Source organism: Schistocerca piceifrons, chromosome X (genome assembly GCF_021461385.2).
Source record: "Schistocerca piceifrons isolate TAMUIC-IGC-003096 chromosome X, iqSchPice1.1, whole genome shotgun sequence".
Classification (NCBI taxonomy): domain Eukaryota; kingdom Metazoa; phylum Arthropoda; class Insecta; order Orthoptera; family Acrididae; genus Schistocerca; species Schistocerca piceifrons.
In genome coordinates, this window is record NC_060149.1 from 891,140,783 (window position 1) to 891,165,179 (window position 24,397).

Genomic DNA, 24,397 nt, shown 5'->3' on the forward strand with positions numbered 1-24,397 from the left:
TCTGAAGGTTTAGCCAAGGCTAACAATTTTGTGGCACATATTACTACAAAAGACAATGCTCAGCCAAAATTTTGCTGGGCCAGAACTGTTCCCATTGGATTACAGGATAAAGCAGCTGCTAAACTTAAAGAATTACAAGATAGCAGAGCTATTGCATCCATACAAACTATTCAATGGGCAAGTCCACTGGTTTTTCTCCCCAAACCTTCAGGTCACATTCACCTCTGTGTTGACTAAGTCTGTGGTCAACCCACAAACTGTGAGTGATACCTACTCATTGCCCTGCCCAGAGGATATTGTGGACAGATTAGGTTCTGGTCACTACTTTTCAAAAATTGATTTGCAAGATACATATCTTCAAATACCACTAGATGAGAAATATCAAAGCATGTGTGTTGTGAACACTTATTTGGGCTTGCTTAAATATTTGTGTGTGCATTTTTCCAATGTTTCTGCATCTACCATTTCCCAACGGTATTTGGAACAACTGACTGCTCAAATACCAAACTGTTTGGACAATATTGTTGTGGCAAGTCTCATACCTGAAGAACACACTCCAAAACTGCATGCTTTATTTCATGTGTTATCTGATGCAGGACTAAAGTGTAGACCAAATGAGTGTAACTTTTTTAAACCTGAGTTGTAGTATCTTGGTCATGTCATAAACAGTCAAGGTGTACATACTCTTCAGTCACATTTATCAGCCATACGTGATCTGTCAGTTCCTTGCAGTGTCACAGAATTGCAGTCAGTCTCACGGAAAATGAACTATTATATTCAGTTCATACCAAATGCTGCACAAATCCCAGCTCCATTGCATTACTTGTGTTGCAAGAGTGTCCCCTTTGTTTGTACAGATGAGTGCCAAGTAGCTTTTCAAAAACTAAAATCTGCATTGCTCAGTGATCGAGGCTTGGTTAACTTTGATCCTGACAAACCAGTTGTGTTACAAGTTGACGTTTTTTCTTACAGAATCAGTGCATTGCTTTTGCACAGATTTAGTGATAATGACAAGTCTATTGTTTTCGCATCGAAAGTGTTATCTAAAGCTCAGTGTAACTATCCACAAATAGAGGTGGCGGCATTGGGTACTGTGTATGGTGTCACCAAATTGCACCACTATTTGTATGGCAAAAATTCTACTTAGTAACAAATCACAAGCCATTGCAGTGCTTGTTTCATCAGATGAAGGCGGTTCCTGTACAAACTGCCCATAAATGGCAAAGATTGGCTTCATTGTTGTCTCAATACCAGTACAAGATTGTGTATCATCTGATAATACTCAACATGGTAATGCTGATGCACTTTCATGTCTTCCAATTGGCTCTGATACAGACTTTGATGCTTCTGCTGCAACTTGGTGTCACATTGATGCTCATTACTCTGAATTGCTTCAATCCTTTCCTCTGCACTATAGGAAAATTGCACATGCCATGGAAGCTGATTCCAATTTGAACATTTTGCTAAAATACATTCACACATCTTGGCCTCACCCATTGCTTAGCATAATGAATGCTGTAATGCACCTATACTTTGCACATAGGCATAGCCTTGCTACACAGCAATGTGTGATTCTTTTTCAAAATGACAATGGAAAATCATGTGTACTGATCCCCAGGGTTTTGCAAAAAGTGGTGTTGCATTACTTCACAAAGGACACTTGGGGATTGTTTGTATGAAACAGTTAGCATGTCAACACTTCACTTGGCAGGGTATGTACACCCAAATAGAACATATTATGTCACAGTGTCAAGCACATGCGGAAAATCAGTCCGCTTGACCACAAAAATTCCCTGCTTGGCCTCACTCGTAATCACCATGCAATGTGTGCACATAGACTTTGCGGGACCTTTTTGGGACATTCACTGGTTGATTGTGGTTGACTCTTATAGCAAGTTTCCTTTTGCTGTGCCAGTGAACTCAACAAAGTCATGTAGCACAGTTCAAGTGTTGTCCTCTATTTTTGGCCTCAAAGGTTTGCCTGAGGTCACAGTGTCGGACAATGGCCCTAAGTTCACATCAAATGAATTTGCAACATTCTGTGAATGCAATGGCATACAGCATCTAACTAGTGCACCATTTCATCCACAGTCCAATGGCAAAGCAGAACATTTTGCCAGCAGATGGTGGCCAAACTTTGCTCTGCAAACATCAGGGATGAAGCATTGCAACTGTTTCTCGCCTCCTATCATTTGCATCCATGGATCATTGCCAAAGGAATTGCTTTATGGCCACTGCCATCATACACTCCTCCACCTGCACTATCCTCTGCAGCATCGAGCACTGAAGGAAGGCCACAAGTATCGCTTTGTGTTGTATCATGTTGTGTTTTTCTGGGATGTTAGTGGCAGCAGATGATGGGCGGGGCCTGGGGCCTTGCCACAGTGGTAACACTGGTTCCCGTCAGATCATCAAAGTGCTGTCAGGCTGGGCTAACACTTGGATGGGTGACCATCTGGTCTGTCGAGTGCTGTAGGCAAGAGGGGTGCACTCAGCCCTTGTGTGGCAAATGGAGGAGCTACTTGATTGAGAAGTAACGGCTTCAGTCTCATAAACTGACATACAGCCAGGAGAGTCGTGTGCAGACCTTCCAAGGCCTGTTCAGATTGAGTTTAATTTTAGATTTTAGATGATGGGCATGAGGCGAGGTCCTTTGTCGACTTGGCACATGTGTGTATCTCATTTCAGGCCCAGATGGATTGCAGCACCAACATCACAATCAATTTCGCCACTGTCATGTGCACTGTGATCCTTCTGTATCTCTTCCCCCAAATTCACAGATAGCAAGGACAGCACAGCCACAGCAGCTGCCAGAGTGTTTTTTCATGACAGTGTGGGATGACCCCATGGAGACAAATTCTTTGCCTCCTCCATCTCCTCTTGTTCTACTGATGAAGCTGGACACACCCACACTGCAGCAGCTGATGCCTTCTATATCTTCGTATGGGCCTTTGGAGCTGGACACATTCCTTCTAGACATTTTCTGGGAGACATTTCCACCAGAGCAAAGACCGGATGGCAGGGTACGACCGGAAGTCTGACGCCCCTGCAGCCACAGTTTCCGGTCCATCAGAGCATCCATGCTCCTGCCTCCCCTCCCATTGCCGTGCTTCATATACAATGACATTCTGTCGCTTTGGGATTGAGAAATGTTATGGCATACAGTGAGCGCCGGCACGCCAGTTGGGAACAACATGGAAGAGAAGACTGTGAGAAGAGATCAGCCAACCGCATGCTGACAGACCTCCCTTCCAGAATGACAACATGACAGCAGTGGCCTCTAGGTGAAGAGGATATAAGAGCCATGCCCGACTAGTGGCGGCCCAGTTCAATAGCATCTTTAAGATTAGGTGCTTTTATAGCAGCATCAATGAGAGCGACTTCAATAGTAGCTCAGTACAGACTTTTGTCAGTTATAGAACAGTGGTCACCACAAAGACTGATTACTTCGTATGTTGTCCTTTTGCTTGCAACACATCTGTGTAATTGTCAAGGTTAAGTATTGTATTTGATTAATTGTAAAAAGACTCATTAACATGACTTGTTTGATTGTTTGTCTAGCAAACCGAGTATGCAAGCTTCCTAGACATAACAGATACTGATTCGGGTGGCCCAATAAGGATTAAAGTTGCCTGACATTGTTGGTGGTGGTAAGTCCTGTACAGCCTGGACATACTGCAGCGTCAACCAGATTCCTGAGGTGCTTAAGATATGTTCCAGTTATCCCACAAATGGAACAAAAAATTGGTAGTTCTCCTAATTATAATTAAGATCTGCAGAATAGAGGATGGAGAAAAGAGCATCTAGATTACCAGCCAGGCCTTTTGAAGACCATCCTGCCATGATAATATCATCTAGGTCGTTGGCTGTGCCAGCACTTCCCATGTAAGGTGTTCCAAATATTCTGAAATATTGATGGGGTGCCTGCAGTCCGAAAGGGGAGAGGGCTGTAGTAGAAGAGACCAAAAGATGTGTTGATTACCAGCAAATCGTATGACACCTGATCCAGTGAAAGCTGCAGATATGCATTCTTGAGGTCAGTAAGAATCTCGTATATCTTTGGGATGGAGTAAGCATCCACAGTGGATTGCACTTCTGTCATGTTCTTGAAATTGCCACATATTCGGAGGGAGCTATCCAGTTTGTTGACCAGTATGGTGGGTGTTGCCCACTAACTATTGGAAACAGCTGTCAAGATGCCAGGATCTTGCAAAATTGCAGCTCCACCTGTAACTTATCCTGAAGGGTGAATGGGACATTCCGAGCCTTTAAAAAGTAGGGTATGGCTATTTGGAGGAGGGTGATAGATGCTTCAAACCTCACAACACCTGTAGTAGGAGGCTCAAACACTGAATGGTACTTCTCGTGAAAAGTGTGGAACTAAGGATTGTCAATGACTGGCAGTATGCTACTGGTCAAATTGTGCATTTCTAGTCCCAAAACAGTGAAGAGGTCAAGTCCTAATATGTCTGTCACCCCTGAGGTATCAACAAGGAAGCCCGTTGTAATATGATGATGAACTCTCCTTTGACTGCCACTATGTCACTGCTGTAACTGCAGAGATGCTGGGAGAATGGTTGTAGTGGAGGAGAGGCTTACTGCTGGTAGGTGTTCCACATAATAGCATCTGGCAGTCAACAAGGTGATCATTGATGAACACCTGGAGGGAAATTTGTTGATCTCAGACAGAAAGATTGGCGTGGACGTGAAGCACCTCTGGGGCCACCATGTTTGATTCCTCCATTGGGAAAGTGTCCACTTGAGCTGAAACCACCCACATCTTGGTGGTAGCCCTGCAGACCTCTGTTTTTTGCATGACATGGTGCAGGAGGCATGTGGGGCATGACAAAATAGGCAATGGTGCTGAGAATGTGTGATGAAATGGTTAGTGCAGGAGTGCAGCACGCAGGGAATGCCTGTTTACTTATAGGCGGAAAATCTGCAGAGAGCAGGTGTGGCTAGGGTAGCAGGCAGTAGGGTTGACTGCATAGATAGAAGAAGGATCTTGTATGGAACCTAATACATGAATGAGTGGTCAAATGCTTGAACGATCTGAAGACAAGCCTCCAGTGTGGGGTCTTTCAGTTTCAGCACATTTGTCAAAAGCCCCTGATTGAGTGCTTGTACCAGGAGCATGTCCCAAATGACAGACATGGCATAAGACTGTTTACAGGCTTTGCTGAAACACCAAAACTGACATTCCTGACAAAGACCTTGGAGCATCACAATCAAATCCTGTTTGGACTGACCCAGTTGCTTATCGCAACTGAAAAATTTGTGCTGCACTGCAGTGATGTGGTCCTCCTCAGAGTCAAAATTTTACTTCCTCATATGATAGGGTATGTGGTTCTCATTCAGGTTTTAGTTGTTGAAGGAGGCAGAAAACCTCTGGTCCATAATAGTCAAGGAGAAACACACTATGATGGATGTCTCCTGAGTTACCATATGCCAGGAAATACTGCTCAAGGTGCGCAACATAGTTCGTCCAAGGTTTGACTTTGTCAACAGGGAGAAAGGGTAGAGGTGTGCCACAAAGTCCTGTAGCTGTGAGTTCCAGCTGAGCAGGGGATTAAGAGCCATCAGCAAATACTGGCATAAAGCTCACTACCATGGCAACCAACCCTTGCTTGACCTGCTGCATGCCCCACAGAAAGAGCTACATTTGTTGTGTCATGTCAAAGGGTCCAGATACTGGCTGTTCAGCCTTGGAAAAATAAGAGAAATAAACTGAATATCCAGTGATCTGGGAGAAAAAGGAACAGAAAAAATAATACAACTTCTCAGGCACTAAGTCATATGCCAGGAACACATGGTGAATAAAGGTAGTGAGTCATGAAGACTATGCGACTGATAATGTCTAACAATGGGAGCTGAGCATTTGGCACAGTTGGCCAAGTATGTCTCAGGAAATTGCTGGAAAGTTATTTGCCCCACTGTGGTGGCTTCCGACTGGGCTCTGACTGGTGGGCTGCTAAGAGCTGGTACAGAATTGTCCCACAGCTCCAGTGGAGTGAACTGCCTATGTGTTGGCTTTTGCCACTCTATATAGCCTGTGTGCAGAGGAATTCATGCTGATCGAGTCCTGGACATGTGACATGGTGGAGGAAATAGGTCCCTGGCACGGAAGATCTCTGATGTTACTGGTCCTGCCATCTGTCGTCCTTGTTGTGATCGACAGTCTGTGGAGGCAGTGCCTTGTATGTATGCAAACCCATGATACTTCAGTGTCTGAGAGGCTGCCAATCCCTTTCAATTAACAGCGGATACATGGCACACATGAAATATTTGGAAATATCTACATCTTTAAAGATACTGGGTATTCCAAAAATTTGCCAATTTTATTAGATTATAACTTTGTGGGCAGTATTTAATATATATATAATAGAGGAAAACATTCCACGTTAGGTCTTTTAAATATGTCTGCTTGTGTCTGTATATGTGTGGATGGATATCTGTGTGTGTGTGTGTGTGTGTGTGTGTGTGTGTGTGTGTGTGTGTGTGCGAGTGTATACCCGTACTTTTTTCCCCCTAAGGTAAGTCTTTCCGCTCCCAGGATTGGAATGACTCCTTACCCTCTCCCTTAAAACCCACATCCTTTCGTCTTTCCCTCTCCTTCCCTCTTTCCTGATGAGGCAACAGTTTGTTGCAAAAGCTTGAATTTTGTGTGTATGTTTGTGTGTCTGTCGACCTGCCAGCACTTTCATTTGGTAAGTCACACACACACACATATATATATATATATATATATATATATATATATATATATATATATATATAGTTGGAATCCAAGGGGAATTTAAAATGACACACACACACACACACACACACACACACACACACACACACACACACACACACCATTAAAGTCACATTCCCTGCACAAATTTCCAAAACTTTGAGAGGAGTAATATTACAAAAGAAGAACTTTTTACTTATCTTTATTATCTTGATTATCTTGTTGTTGTTGTTGATGGCTCAGTCGTGTCTAAGAGTACTTTCTTGCAGATGAAAATTTTGATTTCTTAGATTCGTGCTTTCAAAATAAATGTTAAAGAGTTGCCTGTTCTCCCATTCTTCTAAATCATGCTGAATTTACAATTTACACGTTCCAAAAACCAGTAATTACATTGTTGGTGACAAGTTTAGCAAACTACATGTGTTTCCATTAGAGACATGCCCACCACTACTTACATTCTGTGGCACTCACAATATTCCAAAGGCTTCATAAAGCAAAAGAGTTTACAAGACAAAAGATGAATCATTGCTAAAATATATCATTGTTTCATAAATTAATCCAGAAATGAATTTAATAATTAGTGTTAGATTGTGCAATTGATAATATGAATTTTAAGTATACAAGAAATTTCATGATTTTGATTATTCTTAAAAGAAGAGTAATTTTAACCATTAGTACACATCGATTGTAACACATTAATTTCCTTTTTATACATTTTAGTCTGAAATATAATACATCGTATATAAAATCATATGAATTCTTTTAATGAAACAGCTGAGATAATTTTAACCTATGCGAGATTAGAGATTATCATGGTATCAGTTGCCTCTATAAACAAAAGGTAATGTTAGAGGATGATGATTCATTACACATGCTGTTATCAAATTCTTGGTTTGTATGACCGATTATCAACAGAGATTCTTCTAAAGCTGCTGAAGATGTGTAGGAAATCTGCTCTTTCATTATCAAAGTTAATAAATGGATGGCTACAGTTAAATATATAAACATATGGAACATCCCAAATTGGTAATCACAGAAGTAAATGGAGAGAAAGCACACAAAAGGAAATTAGACCATTATCAATTAATGATGTATGGAATTTCTTAAATGTTCATTAGAAGAGAGATTAAGTTGTATTTTGCCCAATAAATTAACTGTGATTTGGTAAGCAGGTGGGTGGTCTGGTATTCATGTGCAAACTACCTAGAATAGAGATTGAGGAAAGGATTAGAGAGGGAAAAAGGTATCTAAAGGAGAAAAATTATTTCCCTTCTTAGTCATATTTTGATATGCATGAAACTAAATGTTAGTCACTGTATTGCCATTGAATTGCAGTTGTGCTTTATTTATGAGATAACTGCAAACACTGTTCATTGCTAAATTGAAATCATTACAATAGTCCATTCCTTTCATAACATAAGTTTACTCTTAAATAACAGCTATCAGATTATGAAGAGCTGTATGAGAAATATCAAGGGCAGTTGATGAAATTTAAGGATGAAGAAATTCAGATTAATAGTGACTGTATTCAACTTGATGCCCAACTGAAGGAAGCTCTGGAACACGTTAAGGAAGATATTGCTAACCTATGTGAGGAAAAGGATTCTCTCCAGTACAAGCTCACTAAAATTCAGGAAGTTGTTGATGGGAAAAAATCACAGGTACTTACTGTAGTCCATACTGATTGCTAGATAATTCTTTACAATGTCATTTTATATATTAATATTTCTACATACAGATATATAATGTTCAACTAATTATTAACACTATAAGCTATCAAAATGATCTGCAGTTGTAGTTAACTGAGTTTTTTAAACTGATTATTTTGATAAACTTCTCTACTTTAAAACCAATATTGCTACACAAAAAACTGCAAGGAAATGAACTGATATGTAATCGCATATCATTTAAAAACATACACTCCTGGAAATTGAAATAAGAACACCGTGAATTCATTGTCCCAGGAAGGGGAAACTTTATTGACACATTCCTGGGGTCAGATACATCACATGATCACACTGACAGAACCACAGGCACATAGACACAGGCAACAGAGCATGCACAATGTCGGCACTAGTACAGTGTATATCCACCTTTCGCAGCAATGCAGGCTGCTATTCTCCCATGGAGACGATCATAGAGATGCTGGATGTAGTCCTGTGGAACGGCTTGCCATGCCATTTCCACCTGGCGCCTCAGTTGGACCAGCGTTCGTGCTGGACGTGCAGACCGCGTGAGACGACGCTTCATCCAGTCCCAAACATGCTCAATGGGGGACAGATCCGGAGATCTTGCTGGCCAGGGTAGTTGACTTACACCTTCTAGAGCACGTTGGGTGGCACGGGATACATGCGGACGTGCATTGTCCTGTTGGAACAGCAAGTTCCCTTGCCGGTCTAGGAATGGTAGAACGATGGGTTCGATGACGGTTTGGATGTACCGTGCACTATTCAGTGTCCCCTCGACGATCACCAGTGGTGTACGGCCAGTGTAGGAGATCGCTCCCCACACCATGATGCCGGGTGTTGGCCCTGTGTGCCTCGGTCGTATGCAGTCCTGATTGTGGCGCTCACCTGCACGGCGCCAAACATGCATACGACCATCATTGGCACCAAGGCAGAAGCGTCTCCATTCGTCCCTCCATTCACGCCTGTCGCGACACCACTGGAGGCGGGCTGCACGATGTTGGGGCGTGAGCGGAAGACGGCCTAACGGCGTGTGGGACCGTAGCCCAGCTTCATGGAGACGGTTGCGAATGGTCCTCGCCGATACCCCAGGAGCAACAGTGTCCCTAATTTGCTGGGAAGTGGCGGTGCGGTCCCCTACGGCACTGCGTAGGATTTTACGGTCTTGGCGTGCATCCGTGCGTCGCTGCGGTCCGGTCCCAGGTCGACGGGCACGTGCACCTTCCACCGACCACTGGCGACAACATCGATGTACTGTGGAGACCTCACGCCCCACGTGTTGAGCAATTCGGCGGTACGTCCACCCGGCCTCCCGCATGCCCACTATACGCCCTCGCTCAAAGTCCGTCAACTGCACATACGGTTCACGTCCACGCTGTCGCGGCATGCTACCAGTGTTAAAGACTGCGATGGAGCTCCGTATGCCACAGCAAACTGGCTGACACTGACGGCGGCGGTGCACAAATGCTGCGCAGCTAGCGCCATTCGACAGCCAACACCGCGGTTCCTGGTGTGTCCGCTGTGCCGTGCGTGTGATCATTGCTTGTACAGCCCTCTCGCAGTGCCCGGAGCAAGTATGGTGGGTCTGACACACCGGTGTCAATGTGTTCTTTTTTCCATTTCCAGGAGTGTATATAATCATACTAGTTGAGAATTTTCTTTAGAAGTGGCTTGTTTGGACTACAATAATCACTATGAATGATTTGAAATTTCCTCTCAGGTTAATGGTGTTGCTACTGTTACAGAACAATTACAAACATCATCATCATCATCTTCATTATATCAATTGAAAATTTTTGCAAATCATCATCTTCCCCACTGAACAGTAAATTTTATTTAAACACATCCAAAAGACTTTCTCATCACCCCAGTGACCAGAACTCCTGAAGATAGACATTGACTGTGGATATTATATTACAGACACAGTCTGTTTGACTGTTCAGAGATTTCACTAAAGCCACCCAAAGATGTAAACAACCATGCATGAGCAGCGCTTATTAGACAGAGGGGGTCCAACGGTCAATGAGTTCCAGTCATTCCACCAGGAAGGAGGTACATTGCTCATGTTGCCAGTAGTTCAACCATGTCTATACAGTCAATACCATGGTTTGATGGCATCCGCATTGTTACTTTGTGCCAGGAATGGCTCTCAACAAGGGAAGTGTCCAGGCATCTCAGAGTGATCAAAAGCAATGTTGTTTGGACATGGAGGACAAACAGAGAGACAGGAACTATCGATGGCATGCCTCACTCAGGCCATCTGAGGGCTACTACTACAGTGGATGACTGTTACATACAGATTATGGCTTGGAGGAACCCTGACAGCAATGCCACCATGTTGAATAATGCTTTTTGTGCAGCCACAGGACGCTGTGTTATGACTCAAACTGTGCACAATGGGCTGCATGATGCACAACTTCACTCCTGATGTGCATGGTGAGGTCCATCTTTGCAACGACGACACCATGCAGCGCAGTACAGATGGGCCCAACAACATGCTGAATGGACCGCTCAGGATTGGCATCATGTTCTCTTCACCGATAAGTGTCACATGTCCTTCAACCAGACAATCGTCTGAGATGTGTTTGGAGGCAACCTGGTCAGGCTGAACACCTTAGACACATTGTCCAGTGAGTGCAGCAAGGTGGAGGTTCCCTGCTGTTTTAGGGTGGCATTATTTGGGGGCAAAGTATGCTGCTGGTGGTAATGGAAGGTGCTGTAATGGCTGTACGATAGGTGAATGCCATCCTCTGACTGATAGTGCAACCATATTGGCAGCATATTGGTGAGGCATTTGTCTTCATGGATGACAAATCGCTCGCCAATTGTGGATATCTTGTCAATGCCTTCCTTCAAAATAATGATGTTCGACTAGAGTGGCCAGTGTGTTCGCCAGACATGAACCCTATCAAACATGCTTGGTATAGATTGAAAAGGGCTGTTTATGGATGGTGTGACCCACCAACCACTCTAAGGGATCTACGCTGAATCCCCACTGAGGAGTGGGACAACCTGGACCAACAGTGCTTTGATGAACTTGCGGATAGTATGCCACGACGAATACAGGCACGCATCAATGCAAGAGGACGTGCTACTGGGTATTAGAGGTACTGGTGTGTACAGCAATCTGGACCACCACCTCTGAAGGTGGTACAACATGCAATGTGGGGTTTTCATGAGCAATAAAAAGGGTGGAAATGATGTTTATGTTGATCTCTATTCCAGTTTTCTGTACAGGTGGTGGAACTCTCTGAACCGATGTGATGCAAAACTTTTCTTGATGTTTGTATTTAGATTACGTCAAAACTATGTAAAACTGTGATGCCTGTAAGGCAGAAAAATGATATACAAAATAAACATATGCAAAAATATTAAGAAACTAATATGAAATTGTAGCAAGTGAACATTTTGAAACATTATTAATTTTACAGCTGCATCATAGCATGTCCAGTGATTGCAACCATCTAATACCCTGTGATCCCAATGGGGAATCATGAAGACAAAATTATATCAATTACAGCACACACAGTCATCATATGTGCCTGGAATGAGAAGAATCCCTAACATGTGGTACTGTGCAAAGTACCCCTGACAGTCACAGCACATTGGTTTTTAGAATTTACACACACACACACACACACACACACACACACACACACACACACACACACACACACACACACTCTTGAAGTATTGCAACACCAGTAAAATAGAAAAGCTATCTTTGGAAGCAAAATTATTCATTTAGTAACTCAAATACTAAAATTTTTGTTTTCTGCTTTGGCACAGTCTCTCTTTATTCTGTTTTTCTCTTTTCAGTATGAAGTAGCAAAATCTGAGTTAGAAGTATATGTTCTTCCTGAAAGTACAGAAAAAGAAAAGTTGAAGCTTTTGATTCAGAATCTTGAGAAAATGACTGAACGTCTCTTAAAAACAAAGGAGTAAGTATATTCAACTAGATAACCGTTTTCACAGGAGTATTATGGTATTTTGTACATTCTAAGTGCAATCTAAAAAAAAAGAAGATTGATGATCATGACAGTTCAGAATTAAGGCCATATGTCTAATTTTGATAAGTTATCAAAGTTCTTTCTGATTGTGATGTACACAAACACTTTAAAATAGGTAATACAATCTTTATGTAGAATTTATACCCACATGTAATGTTCAGAGTGAAACTCTATATTTTACTCCAGAACTCTTCAACTTCCTTCCCTCAGAAATAAAACAATACAGTGGGTCCTGCTGGAATAAAATTAAACAATCTCACCAAAATATTCTGTAAACTACTTGCTTCTTTTAATTCATGGAATGTTTCTTGACAGTGGTATTGTGAGTGGTAATGCCCTTTTTAAAGAAGTCCTAGTTCTTACAGTACAAGAGGTACTACTACTTGAATGTTAGAGATCATCGCCAGGTTGGATGAAAGACAGATATTGAACCAGTTCACAGACATGCTGCTAGATTTTCTACTGGTTGTTTTGATCACTGCGCAAGTGTTATGGGAATTCCTGGATGGAAGTAACAATTCTGTTCATGAAAAACTATTGAGAATTTATAGAGAACCTGCATTTGTGACAGGCTACAGAATGATCTTACTGGTACCCACATCCATCTCACATAAGTACCACAAAGAAAAGATAAGAGACATTAGAGCTTGTATGGAGGCATATAGACACTTGTTTTTCCTTCATTCCATTTCTCTAAGATAGACACCATTTATACTGCAAAAACTCGTGAAGTGTCAAGAACTATATTTATTCATCATCCTTCTGTGTATCACTCCTTTATTGATAGTGAAGGCAATATTAAGTTAATTACAGCATGCACATACAATTACTCAATCCTTCTTCCCATGCTCTGTATTTGACTGGAATAGGAAGAACCTCTAACATGTCATAGTATGCTTGAGTACCCCCGGCCATTCCCTTCATAGTGGTTTATTATGTATGTATGTAGATATACATACATGGATAAATAAGTAGATAAATAGATAACTGGTATCATTTGAAAATTTGAAAATAAGCAGCATGCAACTGTAGCAAAACAGAACCTGAATTTTAAATGGGAAAAGGAGCAGTCTCCCATAGTAGTGGTTCTTCTGTAAACCCCACCTAGGGCAGTGACTGTTTTGTTCTTACATGTGTGTTGACCACAAGGCACTGAACCAACATAGTACAACTTTTTTCTGTGCTGCAATTACTGTCTCTTCTTATTCTATTCCCTCACTCTATCTTTGCCTGCTCTCTTGATGATAATCTAGATCTCACCTTGGTCTTGTTTTGGCTTTTCCTTTTTGAGGCCTTATGTTACTTCCTACCTTTCTTAACTTGTTCTAGTCCCTACCCGTATTTAAAATCCATTCTTCTCCAAATTTCTCTGAAGTATGAATTGTGCAGAAAAGGCCAGATGCTGTGGCACATAGGTACCTGGCAGGGTGCTTCAACCCTGACATCCAGTTCTGGGTGAACCACCTGTTAGACTCAGAACCTAATTGGGTAGCCAGTTCATTGGAAGGAACTATCATGAGCCTCCACAACTTCAGTCTACCTAAAAAAAGCTGGGATTGTATTGCTGGCATCTGAACTTCAATATGCATTTATATCAAGGAATAGGTGGTCATTCCCATTGGGGCACTGGTACTTCGGGCAACACTCATAGTGCCAGGTGACTATTGCCATGGCTGGGTGGTGCCCATTGAGAGAGCTCGTGGTTATAGCAGTAGACACCAGGCAGTCAGTCTGCCATGTAGCTACTCAAACTTATTGAAGCTAGCATTTGTGAGGCTCCAGCAATCTCTCCATTTTGGAACTCTTACTGCGATAGATTCCAATAAGGCATAGTTCTGACTGGAACTATATGATATTTAATATGATATGCAGTGTGACTCATGATATTCCACAGAAACAATCTGCAGCAGTGGAAGCACCTTAACTGGTTCACATTGAGACACCAGTGATAGAACACAGAAACATCTCTGTTGTATCACCAAGCACAACAAAGAATGCCAGATTCTCTATGCAACATGAGGAGAATTTCATGTCATCAAATGAACTAAAAAAAATTGTTTTATATAGATAAAGCAAAGCTATGCCCATCTATGTGGATGTGATGTACATGTACACAACAAACAAACAAATAATTAAAATTTCTGAAAAATTAGATGGTTTATTTGAGAGAAATTGCTTTACAAATTGAGCAGGTCAATAATGTATTGTTCCTCCACTGGCCCTTGTGCGATCAGTTACTCTGGTTGACATTGATTGACACAGTTGTTGGATATCATCATGTGGGATATTGTGCCAAATTCTGTCCAATTGGCATGTTAGATTGTCAAAGTCCCAAGATGGTTGGGGGACCCTACCTATAATGCTTCAAATGTTCTCAACTGTGGAGAGATCTGGCAATCTTACTGGCCAAGGTAGTATTTAGTGAGTACAAAGAAAAACAATAGAAACTCTCCCAATGCACAGATGGGCATTACTGGGGACAGATCCAGAAACATCTTTGGCCTGTAATCTCATTGGTTAGAGTATAATTGTCTTCAGTGATGAGTCCCACTTTGAACTGAGCCCTGACAACCAGCAAATATGTATCTGAAGATGTGCTGGGTTGCAGTAGGATGCAAACAGGACTGTGGCCCACCATACAGTCCAACAACTAGAAGTGATGATCTGAGATGCCACTTCTTATCATAGCAGGACCCCTTTGTTTGTCATCTGCAGCACTCTTACAGCACAGAACTGCACTGATGATATTATATGACCTGTTTTGCTGCCCTTCATGGCAAACCTGGGCCTACAGTTCAGCAAGATAATGTCCACCTACACATGTCAAGAGTTTTCACTGCTTATCTTCATGCTTGTCAAACCCTACTTTGGCCAGCAAGATCAATGGATCCTACCCAATTGAGAACATTTGGAGCATTATGGATGGGGCCCTCCAATGATATCGTGATTTTGACGATCTACAGCCAAATGGACAGAATTTGGCATGATATCCCTTAGGATGACACCAAACAACTCTATCGATCAATCCTGAGCTGAATAGCTGCTTGCATAAGGGCCAACTGCTCAGTTTGTGAATCTCTTTCTGTTGAATAAATCACCCATTTTTTCTGAAATTTTAATCACTTGTTTATCTGTACATGTACATCACATCTACTGTGTTGCTACAACAAGATCCAAATATATTACTTATCCTAGTAATTACTTATTTTCAAGGATACCTTTGGTGGATTTTATTTATAGATTGGCAATCATCCATCCTCCCCACAAAGTAGACCACATATGCTCAATAATATTGAAACCTGGTTACTGAGGTGGCCAGGGAAGATGTGGCAGTTCATTCTCGTGCTCATAAAATTAATCCTGGATGATATGACAGTTCATTCTCAGGCTCATAAAACTAAGCCTGGATGATGTGAGCTGTGTGAATAGAGGCCCTGTCATCTTGGAACACTGCATCACCATTGGGGATCAGAAATTGTGTTACAGGATGGACCCAAACCAGCAAAATGGCCACATAATTACAGACTCATATCATTAACATCAATATGCAGTAGGATTTTGGAACATATATTGAGTTCAAACATTATGAATTACCTCAAAGAGAATGGTCTAGTGACACACAGTTGACATGGATTTAGAAAACATCATTCTCATGAAAGACAACTACCTCTTTATTTACACAAAGTGTTGAGTGCTGTTGACAAGGGATTTCAAATTGATTCCATATTGCTAGATTTCCAGGAGGCTTTCAACACTGTACCTCACAAACAGCTTGCAGTCAAATTGCATGCTTATGGAATATCATCTCAGTTATGTGACTGCATTAGTGGTTACCTGTCAGAGAGGTCACAGTTTGTATTACCTGTTGGAAAGTCATTGAGTAAAACAGAAGTGATTTCTGGCAGTCCTCAGGCCATCTGCCATTCCTTATCTACAGAAATGAATCAGGTGACAATCTGAGGAGCCGTCTTAGATTGTTTACAGATGATGCTGTTGTTTATCATCTAGTAAAGTCATCAGAAGATCAAGGAACATTGCAACAAAATGTTGAAAAAATATCTGTATGGTGTGAAGATTGGCAGTTGACCATAAATAATGAAAAGTGTGAGGTCATCCACATGAGCACTGAAAGGAATCCATTAAACTTTGATTACACAATAAATCAGTCAGATCTAAAGGCCACAAATTCAACTACATACCTAGGAATTACAATTAGGAACAACTTAAATTGGAAGACCACCTAGAAAATATTGTGGGCAAAGCGAACCAAAGACTGTGTTTTATTGGCAGAACACTTAGAACATGCACTAGATCTACTAAAGAGACTGTCTACACTATGCTTGCCTGTCCTCTTTTGGAATACTGCTACCTGGTGTGGGATTCTTACCAGATAGGATTAATGGAGTACATGAAGAAAGTTCAAAGAAGAGCAGCAAGTCTCGTATTATAGAGAAATATTGGAGAGTGTGTCTCTGACATGATACAGGATTTAGGATGGACATCATTACAACAAATGCATTTTTCACTGTGGTAGAATCTTCTCACAAAATTTCAGTCACCAACTTTCTCCTCCGAATGTGAAAATATTTTGTTGACACCAAGCTACATTGGGAGAAATGATCAACGTAACAAAATAAGGGAAATCAGAACTTGCATGGTAAGACATAGGTGTTTGTTTTTTTCCACAAGCTGTTAGAGTGTGAAAAATAATTATTGTGAAGGTGTTCTACGAAACCTCTACCAGGTACTAAGTGTATTTGCATGGGACCCATCAAGTACGATGATATGGCTCCCAAAGTCATCACTGAACCCCCACCATGTTTCACTCTCGGGATGTAAACTCAGCCAGAAAATGGAAACCATGTGAAACAAGACCATCCAACCAAATAACATTCTTGCATTGGTCCATAGTCCAGGTTTTGTGGCTTTGGTACCATGTTTTCCTCATATGGGCACTTGAATCATTGATGAGTAGTCTTGGAACTGTAGTTCACACTGCAGTTCCATACTTATGGAGCTGCTTTTGTGCTGTTTTGGTGCTGAAAGTATTAACAAGTGGCACATTCAGTTCTGCAGTGACTTCTGCAGCTGTCATCCCTTTATTTTTCATCACAGTTCTCTTCAGTGACCATGTGTCATGATCATTCACACATTGAGACTTAGAGGATGATGATCTCCCACTTTCCCTGTGTGCTGATAAATCTTCAATTCGGTACTCCTTGAAACACCATACACTTTGGCTACCTTGGTTACAGAAAGCACCCACAATATGAGCATCAACAATTCACCTATGTTTTAATTCCCTTAGCTCTGACATAACACTTGAAACTACCAGAACATTGTTTTGACAACACCTGATGCTTACAGCATATTGAGGACATTCCACAGGTGCCATTCATTGTCAAATACAATAGTGCAGGCTCCAGGCTTCATTAGCATTTGCATTTACGTTCAAGCATGTATTTCTTCTGGTGTTCCCATATTTTTGTCCATCCACTGTATTTATGTAATTACCACAAAATTTCATTTTATTATTACATCTTTCATATTAGGGGACTTCAAAAAGTAAGATACACATTATTGTGGCAGGTCAAGTCACTTTTATTGAATGCTCCACTACACTCAAATGTGACACAGAGATATGACACTAGTTTTCAACATTTTCACCAAGTCTCTGCAAATAACTGTCAGAACATCCTACCAATTGTTCAGTTCCTTAATGATAAAAATCCAATACTTGGTCATAGTCATTCAAGAACCAATGTGCGAACATCTTTATCAGGAAATCTTAGATTGCCTGAACTTTCCCATCTGTGGTCAGTGTCAATGTTGGTGGCCTTCCTTATTTAATGGAATCACCCACATCTGCGTCACCTTGGTTTAATTGTTGGCAACATTTCACATTGGCTGGATGCAACATTGCTTGTGGTCCACAAACTGCCAAAGTTTCATGGTGAATCTGTGTGCAATTCAGATGGTTCTCACACAAGAATCATACCATCCTGTATACTTGAAATTGAGTATATTCCCAGTTGGCACACCATTTCACTCCCACAGTGCAATGCATTTGTTATCCAAACCACAGCAGAAGTGTGTGTGCAAAAAACCCTCAACACATACTGTCCTCTAATAGTGAGCTACTCTTATCCTGCAATGACCTTAGCACACAATGACAAGCATAACTTACTTTTTGAAGTCCCTGTCTAAAGGTCTATTCTGCATTTTTTATGTAACTGTAAAAAACAGTTCCATTTTCCTGCAAAAGAGACAAATTTTGCATCTACACAAATGTGAAACCCTTATGTCCATACAACCCACCAACGATATGACTTTCTGGTTTTATCTGTCATCTTAGGTAGATGCATGTCATGGAACATCCTTTCTGTTGACGATGACACAGGCTTTGTTGTTCTGGAGTATTCCCTCATTGGAAATGCATCATCTGTGCCATCACATTCCTCATTTTTTTCTGGACTCTCATCTTCCTTTGCATTCTCTTATCAGAATGAGAAAGTATAGGTCATTGCCCAATGTAGAACCAGCTCTGTTTCAAAGACAATATATTGCTGTATTTTTTTTTTTTTTTTTTTTGATGACATAAACTATCACTTAATGATAAATAGTACATAGGTTGGAACTTAAATAGTGACAACACTGCTTTGCAAACACTATGCAATGGACTCTACTATTGTTGCTGATACCACACGTTGTTGACCTACCTTACCTACAAGCAAATGGACTCACATGTCCCACATCACTGGCGAGTGCACAATCAAGGGAAACACAGTCACTTGTGAGCGAGCAGTCTAACGTAATGGTGTCACTACATTTGCGAAACAGGAACAACAGAGTTGGATCAAGATTGAATGTGCCAGAGGTCATACAGCATGACAGTGTCATCAAGGTCTTCAAGAGGCATGTGGGGAATCAGTATTGCCATACAGAACAGTGGCACATTGGGTAAAAACCTTCAACAAAGGTTGGCAAACTGTGGCAGACATGCATCAGGCAGGTTGTCCTTGCGTTTCTGAAGAAGTAGTGCATGCTGTTAGTGCATAAGTGGACAGTGATCAATGCCATATGATTCGTGAGCTTCCCCACAAAACCGGATTAGCATACAACTGTGTCTTACAACCTGAAGGAACACCTGGGCATACAAAAAATAGTATCCCAATGGGTTCCGCATGACTTCATGGAAATGCAGAAATTGATGCATTGCGGTGCTGCTCAGATGCCCTTGGAGGTCTATGAGTGTGAAGGAAAGGCTTTCTTATGCCAAATCATAACACTGGATGAGACATGAGCCACATCGTATGAGCCAAAACTGAAATGCCAATCCAACAAATGGCGTCATTATGGGTCACCGCGAAAGTAGAAAGTGCATCAGAGTCCTAGTATGGTGAAAGTTATGGTGATTCTCATGTATGACTGTGATGGTGTTCTCCTAACGCATTACATTCCTTCACAGCAGACTGTCAGTGAACAGTATTACTGTTCATTTTTGGAGCATCACCTGTGACCAGCTTTGTGAAAGAAGTGGCAACACTTTCTGCGCAACCCACCCATCATTTTGCACAACAATGTGAGGGGCCCATACAGCACAAGCTTGGCTACTCTGGTCGATGTACTGTGCCATTTATCATACACCCAGACTTACATCCTTGTGACTTTGATTTGATCTCGAAGATGAAGGAACCACTTCGTGGCATTTGCTTCAGAACTGTTCCAGAGATTTGACAGGCAGTAGACCACTCCATTTGCACCATCACCAGAACAGGCTCTGCTAATGGTATGCTACACCTTCTGCATTGCTGGCAACGGGTTCTACACAACACTGGCGACTACTTTGAAGGGCAGTAACAGGGAAAACATGTAACTCTTTTGTATCAATTGTGAATAAATAGTTGACATTATTTAAGTTCCAACCCTCGTATATAAGCATGTTACAGTAGATTGTGGAGATACGACTAAAACAAGCTGAAATTACCATATTTCTTGAACCCATGCTAAAATGGTGATAAACAGCTTTCTACAATAGAGTCTGAAACCTACTGGGAGCTTGCAGAAATGAAAAAAAAGTGATGCACAGAAAGCACATGCAAATGGTGTAAAGTACCTCCTACAGTGATGCACAGTAGCTGTAGTTAATTGCCTGAGCTATAAAAAAATAAAAGTCAAGGCTAGCATATATGATAAATGAGGACTGAGGACAACTCACTGAATAGTGGAGACATTTGTTAATAAGCAGACATACAAAAATATGAAAAAATTTGCCAGATTTTGGACAAAATGTTTAATGAACTAAAGTATAAATACAGGTGTGTGCATGCTGCCCCTCTGCCCCCACTACTCTCCTGTCCATTCACTACTCCCCATCATCCCTTCCACTTACCCCTGCTGCCCTGCACCACCTCCCTCCCCACTCGAAGTGGTGTCCATACTTTGCAAGCCACCTGACAGTGTGTGGCAGAGAGTACCTTGAGTTTATCTATCAGTTCTCCCTTCTATTCCAGTCTCGTATTGTTTGTGGAAAGAAAGATTGTTGGTATGCTTCTGTGTGAGCTCTAATCTCTCTGATTTTATCCTCATGGTATCTTCAGGAGATATATGTAGGTGGTGTAGGAGGAAGCAATATACCGCTTGACTCCTCGATGAAGGTTGTTGTTGTTGTTGTTGTTGTTGTTGTGGTCATCAGTCCTGAGACTGGTATATGCAGCTCTCCATGCTACTCTATCCTGTGCAAGCTTCTTCATCTCCCAGTACCTACTGCAACCTACATCCTTCTGAATCTGCTTGGTGTATTCATCTCTTGGTCTCCCTCTACGACTTTTACCCTCCATGCTGCCCTCCAATACTAAATTGGTGGTCCCTTGATGCCTCAGAACATGTCCTACTAACCGATCCCTTCTTCTAGTCAGGTTGTGCCACAAACTTCTCTTCTCCCCAATCCTATTCAGTACCTCTTCATTAGTTATGTGATCTACCCATCTAATCTTCAGCACTCTTCTGTAGCACCACATTTCGAAACCTTTTATTCTCTTCTTGTCTAAACTATTTATCATCCATGTTTCACTTCCATACATGGCTACACTCCATACAAATACTTTCAGAAACGACTTCCTGACACTTAAGTCTATACTCGATGTTAGCAAATTTCTCTTCTTCAGAAACGCTTTCCTTCCCATTGCCAGTCTACATTTTATATCCTCTCTACGTCAACCATCATCAGTTATTTTGCTCCCCAAATAGCAAAACTCCTTTACTACTTTAAGTGTCTCATTTCCTAATCTAATACCCTCAACATCACCCGACTTAATTCGACTACATTCCCTTATCCTCGTTTTGCTTTTGTTGATGTTCATCTTATATCCTCCCTTCAAGACACTTTCCATTCCGTTCAACTGCTCTTCCAAGTCCTTTGCTGTCTCTGACAGAATGAAAATGTCATCGGCGAACCTCAAAGTTTTTATTTCTTCTCCATGGATTTTAATACCTACTCCAAATTTTTCTTTTGTGTCCTTCACTGCTGGCTCAATATACAGATTGAATAACATCGGGGGGAGGCTACAACCCTGTCTCACTCCCTTCCCAACCACTGCTTCCCTTTCATGCCCCTCAACTCTTATAACTGCCATTCGGTTTATATACAAATTGTAAATAGCCTTTCACTCCCTATATTTTACCCCTGCCACCTTCAGAATTTGAAAGAGAGTATTCCACTCAACATTGTCAAAAGCTTTCTCTAGGTCTACAAATGCTAGAAATGTAGGTTTGCCTTTCCTTAATCTAACTTCTAAGATAAGCCGTAGGGTATCTTCCCTAAGGCCGGCTTCTACTAGTTTTTCCATTCGTCTGTAAAGAATTTGCGTTAGTATTTTGCAGCCGTGACTTATTAAACTGATAGTTCGGTAATTTTCACATCTGTCAACACCTGCTTTCTTTGGGATTGGAATTATTATATTCTTCTTGAAGTCTGAGGGTATTTCGCCTGTCTCATACAACTTGCTCACCAGATGGTAGAGTTTTGTCAGGACTGGCTCTCCCAAGGCCGTCAGTAGTTGTAATGGAATGTTGTCTACTCCCGGGGCCTTGTTTCGACTCAGGTCTTTCAGTGCTCTGTCAAACTCTTCATGCAGTATCGTATCTCCCATTTCATCTTCATGTACATCCTCTTCCATTTCCATAATATTGTCCTCAAGTACATCGCGTTGTATAGACCCTCTATATGCTTCTTCCACCTTTCTGCTTTCCCTTCTTTGCTTCGAACTGGGTTTCCATCTGAGCTCTTGATATTCACACAACCGGCTCTCTTTTCTCCAAAGGTCTCTTTAATTTTCCTGTAGGCAGTATCTATCTTACCCCTAGTGTGATAAGCCTCTACATCCTTACGTTTATCCTCCAGCCATCCCTGCTTACCCATTTTGCACTTCCTGTCGATCTCATTTTTGAGACGTTTGTATTCCTTTTTGCCTGCTTCATTTACCACATGTTTGTATTTTCTCCTGTCATCAATTAAATTCAGTTTTTCTTCTGTTACCCAAGGATTTCTACTAGCCCTCGTCTTTTTACCTACTTGATCCTCTGCTGCCTTCACTACTTCATCCCTCAAAGCTACCCATTCTTCTTCTACTGTATTTTTTTCCCCAATTCCTGCCATATGTTCCCTTACAGTCTCCCTGAAACTCTGTATAACCTCTGGTTTAGTCAGTTTATCCAGGTCCCATTTCCTTAAATTGCCACTTTTTTGCAGTTTCTTCAGTTTTAATCTACAGTTTGATGAAGGTATGTTCTCGAAACTTCAACAAAGGCCCATACCGTCTCTCTTGCAGAGTCTTACACTGGAGTTTATCTATCATCTCTGTAAAGCTTTCATGATTACTTAATGATCCTGTAATGAAGCGCGCTGCTCTCCGTTGGATCTTCCCTATCTCTTCTATCAACCCTATCTGGTACGGATCCAACACCGGTGAGCAGTATTCAAGCAGTGGGCGAACAAGTGTACTGTAACCTACTTCCTTTGTTTTTGGACTGAATTTCCTTAGGATTCTTCCAATGAATCTGTCTGGCATCTGCTTTACTGACGATTTATTTTATATGGTCATTTCATTTTAAATCACTCCTAATGCCTACTCCCAGATAATTTATGGAATTAACTGCTTCCAGTTGCTGACCTGCTATATCGTAGCTAAATGATAAGGGATCTTTTAGTGTATTTGCAGCACATTACACTTGTCTACATTGAGATTCAATTGCCATTCCCTGCACCATGTGTCAATTCGTTGCAGATGCTCCTGCATTTCAGTACAATTTTCCATTGTTACAACATGTCGATGTACTACAGCATCATCTACTAAAAGCCCCAGTGAATTACCGATGTTATCCGCAAGGTCATTTATGTATAATGCGAATAGCAATGGTCCTACAACACTTCCCTGTGGCACACCTGAAATCAGTTCGGAAGACTTCTCTCCATTGAGAATGACATGCTGCATTCCATTATCTAGGAACTCTTCAATCCAATCACACAATTGGTGTGATAGTTCATATGCTCTTACTTTGTTCATTAAACAACTGTGGGGAACTGTATCAAATGCCTTGCGGATGTCAAGAAACATGTCATCTACCTGGGAACCCATGTCTATGGCCCTCTGAGTCTTACATTAGGCAGCCTAAAAAGCTTAATGCCAGCATTGCAGTTTGGCAGGTACACTAGGGTGAGAGATTATGTCTAGGTGAGATGCAGAAGATGTAGGGGATAGGACTGCATGAGGAAGTGGCTGCAGGTTCATTGAAGAGGGATGTGACACACAAGAGCTTGCGAGTTCATGAGACACCCAATGATGAGAAGGGATGATCTGGTAGGGTACAGGACAGTGAAAGGGGGCAATGATGGTGAAGTGCCACACAAACTCACGGGCTCTAGTGCCCATCTGTCACATTCCTATCTTGTGCTCCTGCTGCCTCTC

The 24,397-nt window shown here is 41.6% G+C and overlaps 1 protein-coding gene across 1 annotated transcript in view; it reads left to right on the forward strand.

The window, feature by feature from the left end:
• LOC124722760 (structural maintenance of chromosomes protein 4-like) overlaps positions 1–24,397 on the forward strand; it is a 70,646-nt gene that overhangs the window by 45,350 nt on the left and 899 nt on the right. The window contains exons 5-7 of the mRNA XM_047247898.1: positions 8,176–8,397; positions 12,241–12,362; positions 12,747–12,804. Of these exons, the coding sequence (XP_047103854.1) occupies positions 8,176–8,397; positions 12,241–12,362; positions 12,747–12,804 (402 nt within the window). The remainder of the gene's footprint in view (positions 1–8,175; positions 8,398–12,240; positions 12,363–12,746; positions 12,805–24,397) is intronic.